At 40.2% G+C, this 25,545-nt stretch overlaps 1 protein-coding gene across 5 annotated transcripts in view; it reads left to right on the top strand.

The window, feature by feature from the left end:
- Nucleotides 1–22,488, top strand: part of TAF3 (TATA-box binding protein associated factor 3) — a 179,462-nt gene extending 156,974 nt beyond the window's left edge. For 2 of the 5 annotated variants that reach the window (XR_546292.2, XR_011535008.1), the window contains exons 5-8: nt 14,667–14,922; nt 17,723–17,829; nt 18,614–19,165; nt 20,572–22,488. Coding sequence is in view for 2 of the 5 variants with exons in the window: in XM_008529077.2 (XP_008527299.2) it covers nt 14,667–14,922; nt 17,723–17,829; nt 18,614–18,728 (478 nt within the window). In the remaining 3 variants the exon portion in view is untranslated. Of the gene's footprint in view, nt 1–14,666; nt 14,923–17,722; nt 17,830–18,613; nt 19,900–20,571 lie in introns of those variants that run through there. The other 3 variants (XM_008529077.2, XM_070601095.1, XR_546296.2) reach the window with 2 other exon arrangements.
- The last annotated feature ends 3,057 nt before the right edge of the window (nt 22,489–25,545 follow it).

Below are 25,545 nucleotides of genomic sequence, written 5' to 3'. Positions count from 1 at the left end.
CCCCTGCCGCTGCTGTGGCAGGAACGGGGGGAGGAGGAGGAAATGCATTAGCTGCTGCTTTCAAGTGTCTCCTTCTGAGGTCATGTTCTTGGAGTCAGATCCAAAGCAGTCCTCACTAAGGAAAAGTGTGACTGACTTCCGTTCTTTCTTCACGTGTCCCTCAGGCCAGGGTTTGTCATTTTTCTTGCCCTCCTAGGCCATTATGGTGATAGAGGATTCTAGAAAGAACTGTGGGGAGACAAGAGGACCAAAATCTTCAGTAGCCTTTAAAGCTCACAAATGAATTCTTGATTCAGTGCTTAAGTGTGCAGGAGCTGTGGTGGCCTCCTCTCTTTTTCCGTCTTTCCTCTGTCTTTTTTTCAGCATGATCTCCACCGCCAGTGGAATGCTTTCCAGTCTTTGCCTGCCTCAGAGAAAAGTTTGGAAACATTCTCTTATTATGTACATTTTTAAAATTTTTTATTTATGTTTTGCTTTAAACTCCCTTGGCCACTTTTTTTTTTTTAACATGAATCTTCCTCTTATTCATAAAAGTCCTTTATATGCTAAAGCAACCAAAATGATTTTTCATTAAATATTTTATTAATGTTTATTGTAGCTAATTTATTTCTTTGGAGTGTAGAAAAACTTATCCTTTTATCTCATCTCATTTTACAGCTTAACAATTGGACACGTTCTTTTACAAACAAATTGTTAAAACCCTCTTCATTCTCAATTTAGAAGATCATTTTTATTATCAAAGATACAGGATCAAGAGATGCTCTAGGAGGAGAATGGAACCACAACGGTCTGCAGTATAAGAGACATCATACTGTATACATAAGTCAATAGATATTAAAATTGTCAGGAATATAATAGAGATCATACTATATGTAATAAGTATATATATATAGTTGTCAGGAGTATAGAATATACATATATCGTCACTTATTTACTTATTTTAGCACACAAAGATGAAAATAAACATGTGTGTATATCTATATATATATCACATGGTATAACTATGTATATTTTTTCCCATACTATTAACGGAGGAAGATGAGAATTTGTATAAAGCATGGTGATTTTTGGTGAAGACACAGCAGCTATTATCCAATTTTAATATATTTTAAGGTAGCAGTGTTGGATTTTCCAATCGTGACTCCAGTAGCAGCTGAATTTTATAACACTCCAGTGTTAGAAAAGAGATACAAATCTTAATCATAATCTTGTTCATTTTTCAAGTTCACTAGATATCATCTTACTGCTTTTAGCATTTTCAAATACTTTGAATGTTATTTAATCCTAGAATGAATGAATGAATGAATGAATGAATGTTTATCTTTTATGGTTAACTTGCGTCTTGAGCAGATTTCCATGTGAAGGCGTCTCTCTTCTGTAGACCCTGGGCTCGGGGAGTCCTCAGGTCCAGTCCTATCTCTGTCGAGCGTTCAGTTCCATTGGGTGTGCTTGTCCTTGCTCGGGGAGTCCTCAGGTCCAGTCCTGTCTCTGTCGAGCGTTCAGTTCCATTGGGTGTGCTTTTCCTTGCTAAAAGCACCCTATTATTTGCTGGAAAGAAGCAGAGCCTTTCTGAAATCACAAAATCTTTTCGACGTTCTGACTCCAGAGAAGTGGGTTTTGAGAAGAACTCTGACGCTGCCCTAGACAACACCCTCATGGGTGTGCCTTTTTAAAAATTGATCTGCCTTTAACAAATGTTAATTTTTATTATGTATACAGTACCACTGTTTCGAAGGAGATACACTTGTGCAAATGGTAAATTTGAATCAGATGTTGGTCCTCCTCTCAGGAGCATAGATGTAAAAATCATAATAGAAGGTGGAAAGTGTGAAAGGTTATGAGAGATACAGCTAGAATTATATAGAGGTTCAAGGTGATTACCTCCAGCTAGGAAGTGTTAGAAACGCCTTGTGGGGAGTAGAGTCCAAAATGCTGTTCTCCTAAAGGCCTCTGAAATGATCTTTTTCCTGTGTGGTTGTGTCACCAACATGATACATTGAGGTTCGTTCATTTCCATTTATTTTCGACCTGTAGGCAATTTTATAAATTTAACTTGGAGTATATAAAACATTTACTTGAATGCAAAGCTGAAACGATATAAGAAGATATATTCAGACAACTGCTGTCATCGCTTTCCCTCGCCCCTTTACACGCCTTACCCTAGAGGTTACCATTTTTGTTTCTTTTATTCTTCTTCTAGTATATTTTTTTTGCAAATATGAGGAAATTGCACTATTTATTATTTTTCTGAGCATTAATGCCCTTTTAGGATATTTTACAGATTTTGAACATTTGACAATAGAAATATATAATCATTTGAGGATCCCCTTTGGAAATGAAGATTGTACAATGGCTATGTTTTCCTTTGATTATTTCATGCAGTTTGTTTCACTTTTCCAATAGGTCATGCCTGAGTTAAAAGATAAAATCTTTGCTCCTTGCTATGTACTTGGCCTATCACAAGATAAAATACTCGTTCTATAAGATGTTGTAAACATGCAAGAGGCAAGCCATGAGCTTGAGGAATTAAATCCATTTACTATTAGAATTATATGAATGCTAAGAGTTGAGCTGTCAGAATCAAGAGGAATAAGGAGTAATGATTGATTTGAAGAATCAACATAAAACTGGTTCCCATAATTGTGTTTGGGTATTTGTTCCTGTTGGTCAAATGTGAAATATGGAAATGACTGTGTTAGAATTTGGCATTTTAAGTACTGATACTCTAAAATATAATTTCTCCTAAATTCTGAATATTTATTTTTATACCTAAATGAGATAAATTAAATACTTAGTATATTTTCTATTTCCACATAACAAATGACCCTAAAACTTAGCAGCTTAAAGCAATAAACTTTTATTACTTCCTAGTTTCCTGTGGGTCAGGAATTTGGGTGGTTCTGACTCAGATCTCCTGTCAAGCTGCTGCCCAGGGCCGCCGTCATTGGAAGGCCTTGCCTCGGCTGGAGAATGTGCTGGGAGCTCACACACATGGCTGTTGGCAGGAGGCCTCAGTGGCTGGTCACATGGGCCTCTTCCTAAGGTAGCTTCAGCGTCCTCACAGCATAGCAGCTGGCTTCCCCAGAGCCAGTGATCCACAAGAGAGAAGGCAGAAGCTGCAGTGTCTCACAGCTTGGATGTCTCACAGTGTTGTTTTCACGATATCCTGTTAGTCACTCATCCAAGCCAGCCTTCCCAGTCTGTGAGGGGACTACATGAGTGTGGGAAGACTGGACAGTGGGACCCTCGGAGGCTGACTGCCATACTTGGGCTTAGTATTTCTGGGACTTTTAGAAAAAAAGTAAGAAAGCACAGCTATAATGTTTTATGTAACCAGTGACCCACTGTGCGGTTTTAGAGTAATATTATAGTGACGTCTCAGTGGTGTTTTTTTGTTTGTTGTAGGGAGGGGTTAGGTTAAGATACAACCTGGGAATCTGTTTCATCTGGTATTTCAAAGGGTGCATGGTATTTCTGAGATTGATTAAAATTTTAAATCTGAAGAAGAAAAGTGAGTTTTGGCTTAAGGACCGTATTGTTTTATCAAGGTGGTTTTTCTCCCAAACGTTGAAGAACTTCCCTGTTTGGAAGTTGATGTAAAATTCATGGAGGTGATTACAGTAGTTTTTACCTATGGCATCACCTTGTTACCATTTAATTAAATAAGTGGCTGTTCACTTTTAAGGGTGAATAAGTAAGCCATTGTGAGGGCACTTTTGAACTTCGTGTGCAGTTTAGTGGCACTTATTAGACTTTGATAATTTAGATTACTGGCTTCCTAGTGTTCGCACACAATAGCTGAGTAATGAGGCTCGTTAACCTCCCTGTGCAGACATATCCAAATTATGTTTGCCTCCAGCCTCCGAGGCTCCGTGTGGCTGGAGAGGGGAGGATTGGCTCTTTATTGACTTGTCAAGCTGTGAGTTTGCATTACAGGCCACGCAGCTCATGACCCATTCTATTTATTTCACTGTTTTGTGGTGGGGAAACAAGTAAAGAAATCCTGCGGAAAATCCCTCCCTGTGCACGTTTTTGTGAATAACGCCAGTGTTTGCAGCAGGTAGGGCGCTCTCACCAAATCCTCCAAAAGAGGTAACGTTAGCGGCATGGAGCCCGCGTGGGACCCAGCGGTGGGCGGTGTTGGTTTCTCTGCAAGACGTTGCATATTCGACAGAAAGTGCAATTAAATAGGAGGGAAAAAGTGATACTCCAAGTTGAAAAAGAGAGAGAAGCAAAATACTGTCTAGAAATATGAAACACACCTTGGCCATGAAGGCCAATGGGAATCCAGAATTATTTTCACAATGATCAAATTAGGTTAAGTGATGATAGTTTATCTCACAAGTGGTGAGAAGTTATATCATGTTATACTGTGTGTATGTTTTTTCTGTAATGTTCAAAATTGAAGAGATAATGAAAGGATTGTTATTAAAACTGTTTCCAGTTACCACAAAAGTAACTTCGGAGCTAAAATAAAAAATAACTTTCAAACACTAGTGAATTGTCTTATGAAATTCAAAAGAGTTGGGAAAAACAAGTCGCTTGAGTGCTGAAAAGAGAAAAGTTTTCTCCTGAAAAGAGAAAGTCAGGACATTTTGTCTCATCAACACTGAGTACCCACTTTAATGTTTCTCCTTTTGCTCCTCAGAAAACTTGAATGAGAATTATATTTATATATATATATATATGCAGTATTATTTTTAAAGGAGTAATTTAATTAAATTGGAGCAACAATATTAGGCATTTTGGAAGGATCATTTTTATTATAATATTTTCATCAAAATACCATTTCTCTAAATTAAAAAATAAGAATGTATGTACAGATAGTTATTTCTGAGATTTCACGTACTGCCCCATAAAATGAGTCAAAAATTTGTTTCTGTCCCTTGGCTCTCCTGCCAATGCTAAGCCATTTTCATGGGCACCATTAGCAGGCCTTCTAGGTAAGGAAGAAATCTAAGAAAAATAGAAAATGAAAGGGGATGGGAAAAGAGTCAGGTAAGGCAAATAATATTCATTCTGTGTTTAGTGTAGCTTAAAACAAAAGCATTCCCCTAGAACAGTTAGAATGGAACCTTCATGGTGTGCTTGTACCTTGCGTTGGTGTGTAATTGTTTTTGGTCTGAAAATGGTTAGATAGATGAGGAATTAGAATCCATGCTGGCAAATAGAAATCTCAGTGGCCTTGGAACTCAGCAAGTAGTGTGGAAGGAAGGTAGGCAGGAAGGAAGTAGAGAAAATTGGCCTAATTTAAAATATATTAAACAGACAAAAATATTCCAAAGTAAAATGGTTATTTTATAGGAGCCTTCTCTGTGCAGTGTTGGGCATTATGATTATAAAGTCGATGAATACGTATTAAGACACTGTTTAATACTGCAAATAATTCAAGGACAAATAAGATACACACCTTACTCCTAAGAAATGTGTTGCCTAATATGGATGGTAAAGACAGATATGCACATAATTAGGATACAGAGCAACTGTGGACATTGTTTCTTTGAAAAGAAGAGACCCAAGACTGTGAACCAACCTTAATATCTAAAGGCTGTTCAAATTTACGATTTTAATTATGTACAAAAATAGCATAGTTTTATGGCTGTGCTGGTCCCCTCCTTTGATCCTTTTGTTGTTCGTCTCTGTTAATGATGGTACACTCAATTAGATGCACTAATTGAGCAACTTTTTCATTTAGCTTGGGACTCTTATTCCAGAACTTTAGGGCTTGACTTTGGTCAGCATCTGTGCGCAAACGCTTTAGCTGAGCCAGCATGTTTTCCCAGCAATTTATTAAATATAACAGACGCACAGAAAAGTGAACAAACTACAAATGTACAACTCAAACAGTAATTTTAAAATTCCCACACAATTTAGATGTGTATATTGTGACAAGTGTTTTTAACTTATTTTTTATTACATGTTACATATGTTAATTATAGGTAAACTGAAAGAAAAAAACACCTATAATTCCACCGAATAGAGCCAATTTCTGGACATTTTGGTGTATATTCTTTTGCACTTTTTTCTGAGTACACACTCATGCATTCTTGTTTGCTTTTTTTCTCCCTCACAAATATTGGACTCTATTATGCATACTATCTGTAAACTTCTTTTGGCTAAGCATAGCATTTGTGTGTGTGTGTATGTATGTGTGTATCCTCTCTTCAAATATAACAGCATAGTATTTTGCTCATCATTTATTTAACCAATCCCCTATTTTAGGGTATTTTCAATTATAGTCATTCTAGTTTTTGGTTTTTTCGTAATCAATAAACAATGCTACAAATAATATTCTTTACCCCATATTTTCGCATAGTAGTCTATTGTCTCCTCAGGATGGCTCTTTAGAAGTAGAATTGCTGGTCAATACTTGTGCGTTTTTAAGGTTTGATAACCATTCAGAAATACTGTACCAACCACCCCTCTCATTCTCTCGTCTTCATAACACTAGGTGTCATCAGTCTTTTTAGTCTCTACCAAAAAAGGTATTTTGGTGTTGTTTTCATGTTCGTGTCTTTGATTACCATGAATATAGAACATTTTTTTCCTTTCTATTGGCTGTTTGTGTTTCTTCTATTCTGTATCACCTGCTTGTGTTCTTTGCTCATGTTTTAATAAGAATGTTAGTCTTTTTATTTTTGATTTGAAAGAACTCTTTATATATGAGCTACTGAACCCTTTGTCCTGTATGTTGCAAATAATATTCTTCATTTTGTCTTTTGCCTTTGCTTATGATGTTTTAAAAATTTTGTGCACTCAAATCACTGTTTCCTTTTATGGTTTCCACTTTTGATGAGATACTTAGAAAATCTTCCCCCAAGCCAAGATTAAAAACATATGTTTACTTGCTTTCTGGGTCATTTTGATGGTTTTGCATTTTCTTCTACCAAATCTTTAATCCCTCTAGAATTTATGGTTTATGATATGCCTGTAATTTGTTTTCTTTTTTCCAAATTAACTCCACCTTCTTACAACTCATAGTAGAGCTAATTCTCAATTTCATATGATTTTTGTATGTCAGAGCTCATGACTATCTAAAAATCATTTTAGATAATAGGTTCAGTTGTTAGAATAGCTAATAAATAGTGAAATTGAAATAAAGTGATAAAAGGAACAAATTCTTTGCAAATAGTTTTCTAAGTTCCCACCCATCCGTCCTGTACATAGTGGCGCCCCTCCAACAGCCTCTGCTTGTTGACGCCTTAGATTTCCAGGCCTGCTTCTGCCTCTGGCCTGTGATCCCAGAGCTGAGTCCTGCCTCCTGCCCTCCTCCGAGTCACCTCCGTGAGCCCACAACTGGAAATGCCTGGGTTCTCCCCAGGCCCCTAACCTCAATCTGTAATTGCTTCACTTTCTCTCCCTCTTCTCTCTCCTCTTCGTCTCTTTTCACTGATAGCCATGTTTCCTCACCTGTCTTTTATCCCATCTTTCTTCCCATATCATAGTGCATATTACTAGGCAATTTTTTCCTATAGTTTTTATTGGCTAGAAAAATTACCAAACCTATCATTTCATCTAGGAAATCACTGCTTTCAGGACCAGCTTTTGTTTGTGTTTTTTTGGTTTGATTAATAAAATTAAGTATGTTCAGATTTGTAAGATGCCTACTAATGCCAGTTACCATGTTAGATGCTAAAGCTACAGCAATAAAAAGCCTTGCTATTCCTTTGTGGCGCTACCAGTATCACAGGGCTAACGAATCTATGTACAGACTGTTCAAGTTATTCTTCAGCCTTATGAAATTTATTTGGTCAGTTTTTTCAAGGTATTCTTGAAAGAGTGAGTATTCTGTATTTGTTGAATATGGAGTTTTAAAAATGTCCTTTGGGTCAGTTCTGTTATTTTTGTTCTTTCTTTCAGACCTTCTATATATATCCATTCTAGTTTTTTGACTGCTTACTCTGTCAGTTACAGAGAGAGAGATGCCAAAATCTCCAATTATGATTGTGGTTTTGTCTGTTCTTACACTTCTGTTAGTGTTGCCTTATATATGTTGGGGATATATTTTATTTTTAGGTGCATTCAAATTCTAAATTGTTACATCTTCCTGGCACGAACTTTTAAAATGATGAAGTTCTTGCCTTCATATCTGTCTTGTGTCATATTACTTTTCTTGTATTTACACGCTGTTTTCCTAGCCTCTTACTTTCAGCCTTTCTATTGCTAGATGTGTTTCTGGTAAACACCATAGTGTTGGGTTTCATTGTTTGCTGGGGTTTTTTCCTCCCCTTTTTTTGGTGAGGAGGATTGGTGCTGAGCTAACATCTGTTGCCAGTCTTCCTCTATTTTGTATGTGGAACACCACCACAGCATGGCTTGATGAGCAGTGTGTAGGACCGTACCTGGGATCGAAATCGATGAACCCTGGGCTGCCGAAGTGGAGCATACAAACTTAACCACTACACCACCAGGCTGGCCCCCTAAGTTTCATTGTTTTACTCAGTCTGACAAGTGAATCATTTAGACCATTTACATTATATAATTATTGATATTTGAGTTAAAATCCTCCTTATTTTGGACTTTCTATTTGTCTTATCATTCTGTTTCTTTTTCTCTCCTTTCTTTCCTTCTGTCAGGTTGGTCATTTGTTTTATCATTCCATTTTTCTCTATACTAGTTTAGAAGTTATACATACACTCTGTTCCTAATCTTGACATGGTTACCCTAGAAGTTACCACATTTTAAAGGTAATAGCTCGACATCTCCTTCCAGAGAAGAGGACGTTAGAACACGTTAGCTCTCTTCCCCCACTGCTGGTTTGCATATTATTATTTCCATATGTTTTATCTTTTTTTCTAGTTCCACTGTGTATTACTATTGTTTTCTTTGGTCAGTGTGTGTTTAACTTTACCACCACATTTCTCCTTCTTCCCTGCCTCTCAGACCTTCTGATGGGGTCCTTCCTTCTGAAGTGCTTCCTTTAGAGTGTGAGGCACTCAGAGTGTGGTGCATGGTCTCCCAGAGCGTACGCCTTTCTAATAGTTTGTGTGATGAAGTGGATAGTATCGAAATGGGAAATACTCATAAAACACTTGCGCGTGTAAAATATGATAGTTGTCTTGAGGAAAAGCATTTGTGTCATTATTTAAGTTGAAAACCAACCTAGCTGCTTTTCTTACAAAAGACCATTTTTACTTGAAAGAGCAACTAACAATGGTTATTCACACTTGAATATTTGACCAACATTGCCTCAAAAATGAACAAAATAAGCCTGTTATTTCAAAGAAAATACCTGAGAGTATTTGACATAAGTGATAAAATTCAAGCTCTTAAGTAAAAATCAGAATTTTGGAAAACACGTCATTAAAAGTTGACAGTTCTTCAATGCTTTAAGAAAGTTTTGATGAAATAGAGGGTAACACCAACAAATGTGATTTTTTAATATTGTATGATGTGTAAATATTTGGAAGATCTGAATAAGTCAATGAACCAATATTCCAAATGACCAGCACATGATGTTATAAAATTGTCCTTGGATAAGATATCTATTCAAAGTGCTAGACAGATCAATGGATCTTAAAGTAACTGAATATGAAAAGCTTATTGATTTGGTTTCAGATTGCACATTGCAAACTTTTAAGAAACTACCACTGTTGCATTTTGGTTCAGTTTCGAGGAAGAATTTACACAAGTCTCTCAAAAAGCCATTACAATACTCCTCCCTTCTCTAGTTAGATATGCATACATTGCGGAGAGTTGCAAAAATATAAATCATTGCCAGTCTTCTCACAAAATTGTTTTGTCTTGGAAAGTATACTTACTTTTCATTAGAAAAATGCTGTCCGTTAACAGGTAATGGTTTGTTATTGTTACTTTTTAATGAATTACTAAATCTTTTTAAATTTCTGTTACAATTCTAATATAGTAAATATTGACAGATATAATGCACACAAATAAAAGGTCTTTGGGTTTCTTAGTAATTTTTAAGAATGTAAAGGGGTCCTACGACCAAAAACTTTGCGAATTGCTACTTCAGAATTTCTTTAGTAAGAGTCCCCTGGTGGCCAGTCCGTAGGTTTTGCCTGCCTGAAAATGTCTTTATTTCATCTTTAATCTTGAAAGGTGTTTTCAAAGAGAAAAATCTATTTTTCTTTCACACATTGAAGATGTTATTCGACTGTTTTCTAGATTTTATCATTGCTGTTGAGAAGTTGGCTGTCATCTGTTTCTTCTTTAGAAGTAATTGTTCTGTTTTCCCTCCGGCTGCTTTTCAGACTTTCTCTTTGTGATGTTTTATAGTTTCACTCTGATGTGTCTAGCTGTAGATTTCTTTTTATTTATCTTGCCTGGGATTTGCTGGGCTTCCTAAGTCTGTGGGTTGGTGTCTTTCATTCGTTCTGTAAAAGTCTCACATATTCTTTAATGTTTTGCCTCTGCCCCGTTCTCTCTCTAGAATTATGATTAAACATGTACTAATTAGATCTTTTTATTGTATTCTCTTGGCATCTCCAGGCTACATTCTAGATAATTTCTTCTGTCCTGTTTAGTTTACGGTTCTCCCATCCATTGAGTTTTAAATTCCAGTTATTGTATTTTTCATTTCTAGAAGATCTGTGTAGTTCTTTTCAAATCTGCTAGGGCATTCTTTATTACCTCCTATCACCTGCAGATAATTTCAAACTTTGCCTTTTATTTTTGTAAACACTGTAAGCAGAGTTGTTTTAGAGTTGATAATTCTAGTATCTGTGGTCTTTATGGGTCTCTTTAAACTGCCTGTTACTTCTTCTGCTTCTCCCTGATGCTACCTGGTTTCCATGTATGTTTGGTTATCTTTGATTATATGCTCCTATTTTTCTTAAATAGTTATTTATTAATACTAACATTGATTAATTTCTTTTTTTGCTGCTTTTTCTCCCCGAGTCCCCCCAGTACATAGTTGTATATTTTAGTTGTGGGTCCTTCTGGTTGTGGCATGTGGGACGCCTCCTCAGCATGGCCTGATGAGCAGTGCCATATCCATGCCCAGGATTTGAACCAGTGAAACCCTGGGCTGCTGAAGTGGAGCACGCGAACTTAACCACTGGCCCCAATATTAATATTAATTAATCAATAATCAAATTATTGATTAATTAATATTAATATTATGAGGTATTAATATGAGGCCTAGCTTTCAAGTTGCTTCCTCTCAGGATGATTAGTGTTGAGTATGTGGGCACATTACAAGCCCAGATTACTTTAAATATAGTGTCCTGAACCACCAGAGCAGAGAATTCATGGGCTTCTGATTCACCCTGCCTAGTCGGTGCAGCCTGCTGGGAGCCTTCCTGTGGGAAGGGCATTCTTTTACTTCCCCTTTGGCAGTCCTGGGCTTTGAAACCTGTCCTCTTTATGAAAACCAAAGGTCAGATGCACCTCTGTACATGCCCTCAGGGCAAAACACCTGGGTTCTACTTCCTCTCAGGATTCCTTTTTTTCTTTAGATTTGGTTTGAACACCCACATTTTAAACCAGTATGGGAAACTTGCTCTAAAACTGGTGTGTTTTAAAAATTTAACCATAAAAATGAGGAGCTTGCCCCCTGGATATAAATGCCATAGTAATGACTTTGCACTCCCACCTTAGTTGTGAGACAAAACTCACTCAGTCAGCGTTGAGAGACAACCTTTATAGTTGGGATCACGGGTGCTGAACCCAGGTGCCTGGGTTTAATCCTGGCTCTGCCACATGGTCGGCTATGAATCTGGGCAAGGTGCTTCATCTTCTGTGCTGTGGTGTCTTCATCTTCAAAAGGAGGGGAGTAACAGTGCTCATTACCTCATTTGGTTGTCATGAGGATCAAGTGAGAGAGGCAAGTACGCATTTAGCACAGTGCCTGGCATGCCCTGGCTTTCGGGTGCTTAAGACGGTTGAGTACTTAGTCAGTGGTCGAAAAATATACACTGTTAATCATGGTAAACATTTGTGGCGTGTCTCCTGCACAGACAGCCTGTGTGAAATTCTCTTGGTCTTTGGCTGTGTTCAAGTTAGGAAGGCAAGCACACTTGAATGAAACAAGGGGAGAGCAAGTAGATAGCATTAACTATTTGCTTACATAACAGTGGAATTTTTGAAATAATTTAATGTATTATAAACTTCTAATCAGAATAGCAAAGAAATGAGTGCTTTTTGGTGGGGGTGGTTTCTAAACTAGGACTTGGAGAAAGTGGAACTGTGCAGGCTGGTGGTGATGACGCCTCAGGGTGTCGGCAACAGCCGTGACGTGTATCTGCGGCTGGTGCTGACACTTCACAGTTGTACATGTTGCTCTGTGTCCACTGTGACCCTCAGAGGCAGCTGTATGTGTTTACCCTTTGTTGTCTTTAAAGCCAGGCCTAGGAAGTTAAGTGTGAATGGCACAAAGAGATGGGTGGGTGCCATCGCCTTAGAGAGCAGCTTAGGACTCCTTGTAAAGGTGAGACTGTGCCTACCCTCTGACCCAGCAACTTTCATCTCTAGGAACATAGCCCAGGAGATTGTTGAACAGATTTACAAGTTAACGTGTAACATTGTGAGTTGCCACGTCCTACCCTCAGTAAGGCAATGGACAAAAACCCTTTGACCTATTCATACTATGGAATACTACATAACAATTAAAATAGGTAATATAGGGGCCAGCCTGGTGGTACAGCAGTTAAGTTCTCATGTTCCACTTTAGTGGCCCAGAGTTCACCAGTTCAAATCCCAGGCGTGGACCAATGCGCCACTCATCAAGCCATGCTGTGCAGGCGCCCCACATATGAAATAGAGGAAGATGGGCACAGATGTTAGCTCAGGGCCAGTCTTCCTCAGCAAAAAAGAGGAGGATTGGCAGCGGATGTTAGCTCAGGGGTAATCTTCCTCAAAGACAAAAAGTAATATAGATCTATATGTATCAACATGGATAAATCAAGAGACATAAAACTAAGTGGGCAACTAGTAGAGAAGTAAGTTCTGGGGAGCTAATGCACAGCATAGAGATTATAGTCATCAATACTGTGTTGTAAACTTCATAATTGCTAAGAGGCTAGGTCTTAACTGTTGTCACAAAAAAGAAATGCTAACTTTGTGACATAATAAGGGTGTTAGCTAACACTACTGTAGTAATCATATTGTAATGTATAACTCTGTCAAACCAACACGTTGTACACCTCAGACTTACACACTGCTGTATGTCAGTTATATCTCCATAAAAAAACTGAGGAAAGCTAATTGCAAAGGAGAAATACAGTGTGATATTGTTTATATGGTTGAAACATGTAAAACAGTAGTACAGTATGTGTCATTTATGGGAGGTACAAAGGCAGAAAAAGTACGAAGAACGAAAATAGAAAAACAAACCTGTCAGCTTTAGGGGGGTCACTTCTGGGGCACAGCGGGGGAGAGACCTGAAGCAAACACGGGGAAGGGCTAAGGTCCGTTTATCTCGGACTGTCACCGAACCTGTTACCTCATATTCTCTATGCTTGGAATGATATGTAATTCTTTTTAAGTAAAGAAACCTAAAAAAAGAAGAAAAAGAAAGAGTTTTGGAATCAAAACGACCTTGGTTCAAAGCCTGCCACCCATTTACCCAAATTCCTCTCTCCAGTTCTGTGTCCCCATCCATAAAATGGGGACACCATAACTCCTTTGACATTGTCGTGGGACTCGATGAGATGGTCGAGAGTGTAATAGTGAGCTTCTTATAGGCGCCCAGTAAACAGTATTTCTAAATGACTTACCCAAGGTCACCTAGCTGGCCTGTGGCAGGTCTGGGATTTGAACTCAGCTCCCCTGACTCTGAGTCCAGTGCTTCGTCCACCGCATGAGTACTATGAATAAAATGTTGCTAAGGAAGGGACAGCTCTAATTATCAGTCGGTAACATCACTGGGAAAGGAGCTCGAGCTGCTTTTCTCTCCCGGGGAGCGAAAATGCACTCCTGCGACTTGACCTTTCTCCCCAGCCCGTCTGAGAATCTTAAATCTTTAATGCCTGGCCATCAAGCCAAATCCAGAAGTGAGAAAGTCTGGCATTCAGAGTATTCAGAGTAGGAAACCCTGGAGTGGAGAAAGAGGTGTATATATGAGCTTGGTTTAAGTTACTGTGTCCAGCTTTGGTAGGTTAAGCTGCAGGTCTTAACAAGCCCAAAGTCTCAGTGGCCTCCAACAGCAGTCGTTTACTTCTCACTCCTGTGACACGTCCATCATAGCTCTGCCCACGTCCTCTTTGCCCTGAGTGTGAGCTGACGGCCCTTGGAGGACTCGCATGCAGCACACAGAAAAGAGGGAAGCTCGGCTTTGTGATGGCGCTCAAAGCTTCTACGCAGAAGTGGCACACGTCACTTCCACTCATGTTTCATGGGCCACGGAAGTTCCTTTGCCAAATCTGAAGTCAACAGAGAGGGGGTGTATCCGGCAACAGGGGGAACAAACACACTTACTCTAAAAATAGTTACATTTCTGTGAATAGTACCTGTGTATTGGTTGCTAAAAGTGTCTACATAGCTGGTCACTGAGGGACAATTTGGGGAAATAAAAAATGAGGCTGAATAAGTTGAGAGGTGAATTGGTAAAGGGCTTTGAACTCTGAGGTCTGTAGCTATCTCTGGACTGTCCAAAGAGTATTTTGCCAGCAGAAGAATAACGTTATTTTGTGATAATGTTTTTAAAGATTTGGTTTGATTCGACCTCCTGTTTTGACTTTTCCTTCTCTCTCTCTCATTGGCAGTGTCATCAGCAAAGTGGTGCCTGCGCCCGAGGCTAAGCCAGCGCCCTCTCTGAGCAGACCCAAGACCCCGCCACCTGCGCCAGCCCCAGCCCCTGTGCCTGTGCACGTCACCCCCGCCCCGGTGCCTTTGCCACTCCTCGCACAGTCCACCACGTCCCCTGCCTTGATGCCGTCTCCGTCTCCCGCCATCTCTGGAGCCGGAAGTTCCAAAGCCCCTGTCCGGAGTGTGGTCACGGAGACGGTCAGCACTTACGTGGTATGCTACCTTTTACTTTTGTAGTATTTAAGAAAAAGTCACTTGAGACTTGTATCATGAAATGTTTTCAATTAAAAAGCAGTGTCATAAGTATCATTATTGAATTTCAGAGGCAATTCTTTATGACTGGAAAGGTATTTTCAGTGCATTTGCAAGCTTTTGGCTGAAAAGTATTGTTTTATAGTGTTTGCATGTTTAGTCTCCATAAATACTGTCAAAGCATTGCTTTTCTTTATATTGTTTTAGAATATGACTATAAACAAATTTAATAACATCAATATATAAATAGAGAGATGAATAGTGATATTTAAATCCCATGTTGAATCTCTTGATCAAGCAATTAAATTATTCACTTAAGAGCATGATTTACGTAATGTGCAGAGATCTGATGAGCCAGCTGCCGTTTCTGAGTAAGAGCAGTAATTAGAGTATTTCTTTGGCTAAGGCCCAGAAAACACCAGGGCCTGTGGATGAAAGGGAGCTGGTTTTCAGAGCGCAGAGCCCCCTGAGTGCCCGAGCGTGTCTTCAGGTGGCAGAACGTGCCTTGTGGAAGGAGTTCTCATTGTGCTCGTGGGACTGTCTTCAGGTCTGAGTCACACCCTGAATTGAGTCTAGGAATGAAGGGTTTGTGTTAATATGTCCTTTGGACGCGGTAGAGTGACAGAAACACACAACAGGCACATAGAGGTACTCAGTGCGCTGACATTGCCGTGACCACCAAGTACACAGACCGTGGGCTGTGAGCTCGTGACAGCGGTCTCTCTGCATAGATGGAATTGGAAAGTGGCTGGTAGGACTCACGATAGTTGTTATATGTCATGCAAATATTACATCTCTTTAAAGGTGGTGTGGAAGGAAATTTCAACAAATCATTAAATATTGGAGGCATTAGATACAAAAGATAAGAAAATCTCAGAAGAATTAAGAGAAGATATAGTCATGAAAAATTAACAGAAAAATATTAAATTCACAGTTCAAGACAAAACTAGAAGATGCGATACAAAAGTCTGTGATCTTCAAATTGGCCCATTTGAGGACCAGTTGCTGTAGACGTTTAATTAAGGCCACATCACCCCAAGATGGGATGATCAGGAAAGATTTTATACTCAACCTCCTCAGCCTCCATTTCTGTTTCTGTAATTAAGGGGTTATGTTAGACTAGATGATTCCTAGAGTATGTTCTAGCCCTGAAATTTCAGATTCTTCAGTGGATTTTTAAGCTGACTTATTGGTATGGATCAGATTGGTATAGACAACATGGATGGGAAGCCTTCTGTCTCCTAAGAGACATTTCGTAGACAGAGGACAAAATGTGTGATTTGGAGGAAAGACATAGGCTATAGAACAACAAGGCTGATTTCGTCACTGCCCAATGGTGTGGCTTTGGACCTGTCGCTTACATTCCCCTAGCTCCCTTTCCTCATTCTTAACCTCTCCCAGGGTTGTTGAGGATGATTAAGCAAAGTAAGATGTTTGGAATAACTTAGTAAACTGTGAAGTGTTGAGCGTAAGTTATCATGGATGCTGCGGCAAATTTCTCATGTAGCAACAGAGTCATGGCCTTCTAATTCAGGAGAGGTCAGCCAGCAGCAGGACTGGCCATGCATGGCAGCTTCAGGGCATAGGATGCTGGGCCGGTCTTACCCCTAGACAGCGGGCACGTAGTGACTGTGCTCTCCCCTTGAAATGAGAGAGGGCTGGGTCCATGTAGCCGCCCACAGATTTCTTTAGGAAGCTTTCATGTCGACGTAGGTTGACTCTGAAGAGACTTTCTCAAAAATGGTCAGCCTTAAAAAGCACATCAGTAGAATGAAATAGTATCTATGCTCCTAATACATGCATCACACACCCAGAAAGCCATTTCTTTTCTGTATATCTAGTCACTGTTGTATTTGCAAGTACAGGAAGAGACCGTACCTCGCAAAATAAACTGAATGAAATTATATGTGGTGTTATTATGAAAACTTTTGAGAATTAGCTGTCAGTCGTGGCTGTTTTGAATGCCCAGTGCAGACTCTTTCTCCCGGATGGTTGTTAATGTGGAGGTGGAGCGAGTGGTACAGCTGGGGCTGCTTCTTGTTCGAACTGCTGCGTTAGGTAAAGCAAACTCCAGCGCTCACGGTGTTTGCAGCCAAATAACGTGAGAACATGCAGCTCTTTGGCCTCCTGCCTCCCCTGCTTCATTTGCCCTTTAGTTGATTGTACTTTACTGAAAATGTCATAAAGGGAATGGAAAGTTACTTAGTAACAACTCTTTTATATCCTTGATCTTATCAGCTAGTTCAGGAGAAGGGTTTGGCTAATAAGTAATAAGCTGATGCACGCACATTTGGCTGTATGTATTAATTCCAGGCCTATGAATGCGGCTGAGGGAACTGCGTATACTGGAGCTGTGTCGCTTTCAAAAATACCAACTGTTCCGGCCATGAAGACCCTGATCATTAAGAACTTACATATTTGCAGCATTTTTCTAGATAAAGGGGGCTGTCGGTCATTAGGTCATATTGTTCACAGAAATGATTATGAAATGCTTTGTTTTTATGACTTAGAAAAGAAAGTTTAAAACATTCATTAGAACTGTCTTATCGTGGAGCCCCTAGTGGCTGTTTTCTTTTTCATGTGATCCTAGGAGAGTGATGGCCATGATCATGGCTTTAATAAATTAACTACTACTTCTTTTTCATGTAATTTGCCAGTTTATTCGGTGTGCAGTGTAAAGTAACCGTTCTTATTCTACTCCCTTTTTGGTTCTTTTTGCCCTTTCCCTCTCTGTTCGCTCCCTCCCTGTTTAAACCCTCAGATCCGAGACGAATGGGGCAATCAGATCTGGATCTGCCCCGGCTGCAATAAGCCGGACGACGGGAGCCCCATGATCGGCTGTGACGACTGCGACGACTGGTACCACTGGTGAGCGCCCCAGCCCGGCCTGCCCCGCGGGGCTCCCCACCCCCGGTGATGAGTGACCGCGCCTCGGGTTTGCGCCCATTCCGCTGCTGTCCTGAGAACAGCAGACGAGCAGGATCACCGAGCCAGTAAAATGTGATTAGAAAGCACGAGTGTTTGGACTCTTGAGATTCAGCCTAAATTCCCAATATTCTGCTTAGCTTACACATCCTCCTTATTGAAAAAAAAGGAAATAGAAGGCTTTCCCCTTCTTTCCAGTGAGGCTCTGTAAAAGCGACAGTGCTTGACAGTGGGGCTGAGCTAACCCCTCTGAACACAGGTCCCAAACTGCAGATAAAGCGACCGCTTGTCTGTTTTTACACCTCTTTGGCAGCTCTCCAGAACTGAAGAAACTCTACCAAAATTTATGCCAATCATCTTCTCATTTTATCTTTAAAATACCTGAAATAAAAAGATAGAAATCCATTCAGTCACATGATACATGATAGCTATAAGATAAAAACAAAGCCGTTGCTCAGAAGAATCATACCATTTCTGGCTGAAAGGATGAATGAGCTAATTAATTTCTCCAGTAGGGCCTGTAAAAGGGGCATTATGTAATAGAATGACCCACCGCCCGACAGCCTGCTCCATAAATTACAGCTGTTTGACTCGGATTTCTAGTCGGTATACAATAGACTGAAAAATTACTTAATTATTTAAAATTATGTTAAAACATAGAAAAAGAATATGTATATAAGTAAAGCTTGTTTATCTGAAACTTTTGTGGGGCTTTTTTGCTGTGTAGGCCCTGTGTTGGAATAATGGCCGCCCCGCCGGAGGAGATGCAGTGGTTCTGTCCCAAGTGTGCCAACAAGAAGAAGGATAAGAAGCACAAGAAGCGGAAGCACCGGGCACACTGACGTCTCCGCGCCGGGACAGCGCGGCGGCCACGCGGAGGGCGCTGGGGCCGCGCCGCCATCCCGCCCGCACCAGGGTCCTGTGCAGAGGGACCCGCCAGACTGCGGACGCGCGTGCGCCCCCGGAGCCTCCTTCCGACGCCGAGCGCCCGCGGCCGGGCAGTGGATGCGGAACGCAAGCCGGGGCCGCGCGAGGACCGCCGCGCCTCCGTTTTTCTATTACCAGTGACAAGTATTATTAATAAAAAGACCGTAATCTTCCCCTTTGATCCCTTTGTCCTCTCCAGGGCCTTTTCATGAAGGTGTTAGACGAGAAGATGACGTGTAATGCCTTGACTGTGTCTAAGGATGATATGACTAGTCCGTGTACAGTTTCCGCCTCCGCCCTCCACAGTAAGATAATCATAAGAACATGAGAGACAGCTCCAGGTGGAGTACTGGTAAATATTTTTGTGATGAAAATATATGAAGCTCCCCCTCCCCCCCCCCCATTTTTAGTACTAACATGTAAAATGTTCAGGCTTTTGTGAAATACCTTATATTTTTTAAGAAAAAGGTTTCTATCATGTCCTGTTTGCTTTTGTGCAAATTATTTTTGTTGACTCTCCCGTATTTTCTATCTTTGTTGCATTCTAACTCTGTCCTCCTTTAAACCGCTGGCGCTCTTCTCACCGCGTATACATTTCATCAACTTGTATGAAAACTCTTCAGACCAGAAGATCTCCCCTCATGTAAATAATAAATATTTATGAAGTAGTTATTTTTTAAATTTTTATCGTGTTTCATTCTGGCTTTCTCTGGAATCCACTGTGATTTCAGCCATGTCTGTAATTACCGCTTCACGTAAGCCGAGAAGGCTGGAAAAAAGAGCCACAGTTCAAAGCCACCTCCGTTGAACTGCCCGGCGCAGCCCGGAGCCTGTGGGCAAGGGGCCTGGCAGGTGCAAGGAGAACAAGGCGTTTGATAGTGGATGATTTGAAATCATTCTGTCATCTATTTTGTTTCTGTAAATTTCTTTGACTTAACTTTTATTAAAAGGACGTGTAGATTCCCCGAAAGTAAAAAAAAAAAAAAGTATACTGTAGCATTTTGTGTTTATATGGTTTTATTTCTGCAAATCTGTTCATTGATATTGTGGTTTAAGGCTGAAATGAAGTATATTATGAATTTTTTTTAAGAAAACTCATCAAATTTCAGGGTACCACAAAACTTTATTATATTACTATACTGCCCACTATTTATTGTATGTTATAGATGTCTGAGAGATAAACCAAATATTTTATTTTTAATGTAAAACATCAAATTTAATTTTATTAGCATATTTTAGCAACTTTGGAATAAATATGGACTTTTACTTGATTCTGAAATAATCCCAATTTGGACCAGTGTAATGGATATCTTGAATGCTAGAATATGGGCTTTGAACCTAATACAAATATATTAATAGAAATTGTGATTTTTTTAATGCCAAGTAAGTTGATATTAGTGTATGAATTAGTCATATTTTAAAACATATTATGTGGTTAGAGAAATGAGGTTTTCTGCCATGAATGTTAAATTGCAAATCAGTGGAAATGGAGTCGACCTTTTAAGAGTGCAGTATTTCATCGCCCTCCTTGTTCTAGAAGCCAAAATTTTTCTATCCCTACAAAGAAACAAAGCATCTATGTTGAGATACGTGTTTTTTGTTTTATTAATTTGACATCATCCTAAATACTTTATACAATATTTTCACATGCACAAATATACCCATTAGTGCTTTTTGGAGAGGGATGGGGGGGTGGGGAAGTGCAAAATAAAGATTATTGGCTATTTCATAGTTTGCTTTTCCATTTTCTTTATTTAGGATTTAGTTACTTGAGGCACGGTCAGTGGATCTAAAGTTGCCACGTTTAAGTGAGCCGGTCATGCTATGAAATAAGAATGAAGGTGCCTATATATAACTTCACCCCCGTCCTGCTGGCTGCGAGGCTTCAGCCCACATGACCTTGAAGGAATTTCAATCAGTTTGTTGTCCCTCGCTATTTCATGGTTGCTTTCCTAAATCCAGTTCATGATTTTATAAATGGCCTTTGCAATAATAAAACCAAAGAATCATTTTCAGGGGGCTGGAGAGCTCACGGGATTAGTAATGGATACAGAGCCTTTCCCTCTAGGTCAGTGAGTTGAATCCAGTCCAGGTCACTGGAGACCAAAGTTGCTCCCATCTTCTGACTGTTCAGTGGCCCGTGTGGAATGGACTGGTGGTCCCCGTCTCCACTGGTTGGCTGTCCGTACGCCAACCAAAGGAAGTCCAAGAAACTGAAAAAGGAAATGTGGACTCAAAAATGAAAGACCTGTGTTAGAAAGTTGGGCAGAGTCATCCTCCATGAAAGAATCCTGAAGGAAAAGAGAGTAGCTTATCAATGCCACAGAGCTTACGAAGAGGATGGAGATTAACTCACTTTCATTAACAAAGTCGAACAAGACAGGAAAAGACGAGAGCGGGGAGGGCTACACTGGGAAGGATGATTTCATCAGGAGGAGAAGGTTAGCGGACCCGAGCGAGAAGAAGAAAATGGGTTTAGACTGGAGGGAGAAGGAAATCAGAGCGGCAGGAATTTGAGGAACTACTGTGGCTGAGAAAACTCGATGGAAAGGAATGGGAAGTATTTCCCTTTGGAGCATTAGAAGTCTTCCAGTTGTCAGTCAACTCAGGGACTGTTTTCCTCTGACGGTAGCATCGATACTTTATAAAAAGAAGCAGTCAGGAAAAAATGGTCCTGGCTGGGATTTCATTGGAGGAGAAGATATTTAAGAAATAGACACCCTCCTCACTCCCAGGAAACCAGGAAACTCTTCTGCTGAGATAGTCTGCCTTCCGACCCCTGCGTAGCTGGCAAAGTGTGCTTTCTAGGACCGACACGCTGTTTCTCTTCCGCAGGTGTCTGCAGTTAAGTACAGCGAGCATCTTTATCCTCCAGCTGATTTGTGGTTCCAAACGTCCTGAAGAAAATGAGAGGGTATCAGCCTGCTGGCTCTGCCGGGCTTTTCTCCAGGATAAAATGCAGTGCATTACTGTCCTGTATCAGCTAAACGCCTGTATTCTCCTCTCAATAGGACGATTAGACAAAGACCTACTAACCGAAGTAGAGAGTGAGCACTGAGATAGGGAAACCTTGCCAGGAAGAATGCTGGTGAATGGAGTTCCCTGAAGCCATGCTGGCTAAGCTTCTGAACAGTCTGATGGCCAGTCTCTTCAGATCATAGCAGTTTTCTATAGACGTTTAAGTCTAAAAGCAGATGAATGACCCTGGCTAAAGAATGAAATAGATAATGTTGTGAATAACATCTTTCCACAATAGGTTCAGTCGTTCCACTAGGAAGCAATTCTTTAGGAATCTTGCATTAGTTATAGCCTATAAAGTAACTCTTAATCCATGCGTGCAGGCCAGTAGATGACCCTGGAAATTAGATATTTGGACGGACAGCTCAACAGTTTATTCTTAATATCGTTGAAACATCACTTTGGGTTTACGTGAGCTATTAAAACAACTGCTGATTGCCTTTTTCATCCTGGATAACTCGGTTTTTAATTTACTTAGTAAAAGAACAGTTTTAAACACTTTCATTCGTTCATTCAACATTTGCTGGGCACACTTCATGGAAATGGCACAAATGTATCAGACCCAAGTTCAGTTCTCCCAGGAGCCACTTCCGGGGTGCTCCCTGGTTTTGCAGCTGTTTCCGCAACATAGTATGTATTAAAATGTATTTCATCGAATCCTAAGCATCTTCCGTCCTTGTTCTTTTCCCATTTCCTTAGCCATAACCTTTCTCTCCACCTTAGACTGCAAGTGGCTTTTCATGTTGGTGGAGCTGTACACTCTGAAATGTTTATATTTACAACAAAATACTTAAAAGCTTAGCAAGTGGTTACATTACCTATCCTAGGAACTAGCAGAGTTGACATGATAGGAAATGTGTGTATATATACCCGCAGACGGATATACATCACACGACTTAAATGTGTTAGGCTTTTAGAACAGAAGCGTATTTTGAGTGCTTTGCCCTAAGCAATAGTTTCCTACTTTATCCTTGCAAGCTAGTCCATATTCTGTTTACTTTTTGAAGCTTTGGGGGGTTTCTTTGGGTTCGGTCTTGTTCTTGGATAGTGAAACAACCACTAATAGAATGAGACTATCTTGAGCAAAACAGCACAAACCTGAAGAATGTCCGTGTTACTGTCCATGAGGAGTTGACTACGGCCAAGTTAAATGGTTTGAAGAAAATGTGTGTGCTGCTTCTAATTAACTCGTTTAGACCTATAGAAGTACTTACCAGAGGTAGTTCAAATCGTCCAAAAATATTACCCAGTTATAGTCTGATTACTTCTTATATACTGTTTGGATTGTTGATCAAGACTTTTTCGCTAGTTTCTAGAAAGGGAATTCACTGTAAGAGGATTTCTAAATAACTTCATCTTTCCTTCGTTCTGTTAATTTTGACGTGGCTATTTACAACATTGACAAAAACAACAGGCCCAGAATGTCCGGCACTTAGCTATATCCATACCCTTCTCAAAAAAAGTCATTAGTCATCTCTCTAGGCAAGAGACGCCCATCACGCATGGTGGGGATGCAAAGATGGAATGAGCCAGGTCCCCAGTGTTGTAGAGAGCTCCGACAGGTAACTCCATGAGAAACGTGGTGCCCACCTCAAAAATGGATCCAAGTCAGAAGTTCTGACTGCTAGTTGACCAGTTTTCAGTGTTAGGTCTATGAGAATAAGGGACATGTTACCGCAAAATGTAAGCCAACACAGACATAAGAATATATATAGTATGAGTCCTTGTAAATAAAGCCCGGAAAGAGGCACACTGCACGTCTAGGGATGCAGACAAAGGGGAGCAAGCAAGGAGAGATCCTGGTAACAGTAGGGGTGGCGGCTTCCTCTGGGGCAGTGGGGTCTAGGTTGGGGGGCATAAGCCAGCCCGGGTACTTCTAGGGTACAGGTGATGTCTTATCTCTCCCCCTGGGAGGTGGCTAGACAACATCACTGTGTAATTATTTGTCAAAACTATAAAGTTGTAGCTATGTTTGTGTTTGTTAGCCTCTACAATTAAAAAAAAAATTGGAAAAAAAAAAAGGAAGTTGACAACATCATAACCTTCCCAGGAAGAATTATTGGCTCTGAAACTGAATAAAAGCAAAAGATCGGGCCTCTCTAAGGAGATAAAGTCAATTGACTGGGATAAATGTATTCCTGATGCAATATATGTACATCAAGTTTTTTGTGAATCCCGTCATGCTAAATGTGGGAGGAGAGTCCGCTTAGAGGAACAGTAAGGTGAATTCTTACCAAGGGAGTAAGATAAGAGGGAAAGACATTAATAAATACTTGTATAGTTCAGAAAAAAAGAAAGGACAAGAGGAAGCAATTTTTTAACTTGGAAGGATTAGTGGGGCGGCTTCTACCAGAGCTTTCCAGTGAGGCTGCTGCCGAGGGCAAACTTCTAGAAGGTCAGTTGATGACCTCTCCAAGGTCATTTCTCCACTGAAGGCCCCAGATGGAAACAGGCCCTTGGGTGAGGTTGGTTTGTTTCTTTGGTTTTGGGGAGAGCGTAGCACAGAGCTGTCAAAATTTGAATTTGAAAACCTTTAGGTGGGGCATGCCACCTTCAGTGTGATCTGGGCGGGTGACCAGCCTGAGTCAGAGGACACTGCCCCTCTACTTTCAAGCACATTTCTAGTAACTTCGCTTCAAATCAACTAGTGTTTGAAGTACAGTCAGAGAAATATTTTTGGCTTACCATTTTCCCACCAATTTTTAGAAATTAAGTTGAATTGGCCAGACCTATTCCCCGTTAAGGTGCCCACAGGGTTTTTGACGGGCTTCGTGCATTAAATTGATACTTCCTGCTTTACGTATCTTCCTTTCAAATCACGTTTAGATCTCTAAGTGACTTTTTAGGAATCTAGATAGCATGATAGTGGCCAACAGCACACTTGCTTTTTAAAGGCAGAACCTAGATTTGTATCCTGGCTCTATTGCTCAGCTGTTGAATGAACTCGAATAAATCAATTCTCTAAATCTCAGTTTCTTGCCCTGAAAAGAGAGAATAAGAACATCTGCTTTGGATAGTCGTGGAAATGGAACGAAATCGCACGTAAAGCCTTTAACCCACGGGAAGAGCTCAGTAAATGATAGCTGTACTGTGGCTTTTTTTTTTTTTAACTTAATCCATTAATCTGAATTATCTTGCTCTTTCAATAATTTTTCAGTGCTCTATGAATTCTGGATTGTCTATGAGCCTCAGATTCTGGGTTTCAACACCCCATCAAAAACAGTGATCTTGATATTACAGTCAAGGCTAGAAAAGTTAGACAAGACAGTAATGAGGCAATTTTATCATCAGACAAGTTGATTATCAGACACAGAAGATCGCTGAGATAGAGACTTCCTCCCAGAGCCTTTTTTCTCCAGAGTGGGCAGTCCAGAGCAGTCTTACACACGTCTATATGGTAAACAGGGCTGGAGAGGACAGGGAGAAATACGCCACTGTCCCACACCCCAGTGCATTCATTCCCAGGATAACCACTGTTATTATGTATACATTGTATAACCAATGTTAATAAGCAGCGAGTCAGAATGCGATTGATTTGGCACTGGCATTTTCTGATTATTACACTAAACAATCTTGGAGAGCTACACGGAATAACAGACCACCGAGGATAAGCCATCGTTCGGATTCCCCTGTGCTCAGCAGGTCCATGGGTGCATGTCCCTTCTTGCACAACCTCAGGCCTCAGCTCAGTAAACGTATCAGATAAAGTGAGGA

This window comes from Equus przewalskii, chromosome 30 (assembly GCF_037783145.1).
Source record: "Equus przewalskii isolate Varuska chromosome 30, EquPr2, whole genome shotgun sequence".
In the NCBI taxonomy this organism is placed as follows: Eukaryota; Metazoa; Chordata; class Mammalia; order Perissodactyla; family Equidae; genus Equus; species Equus przewalskii.
This window is presented reverse-complemented; position numbering and strand designations above follow the sequence as displayed.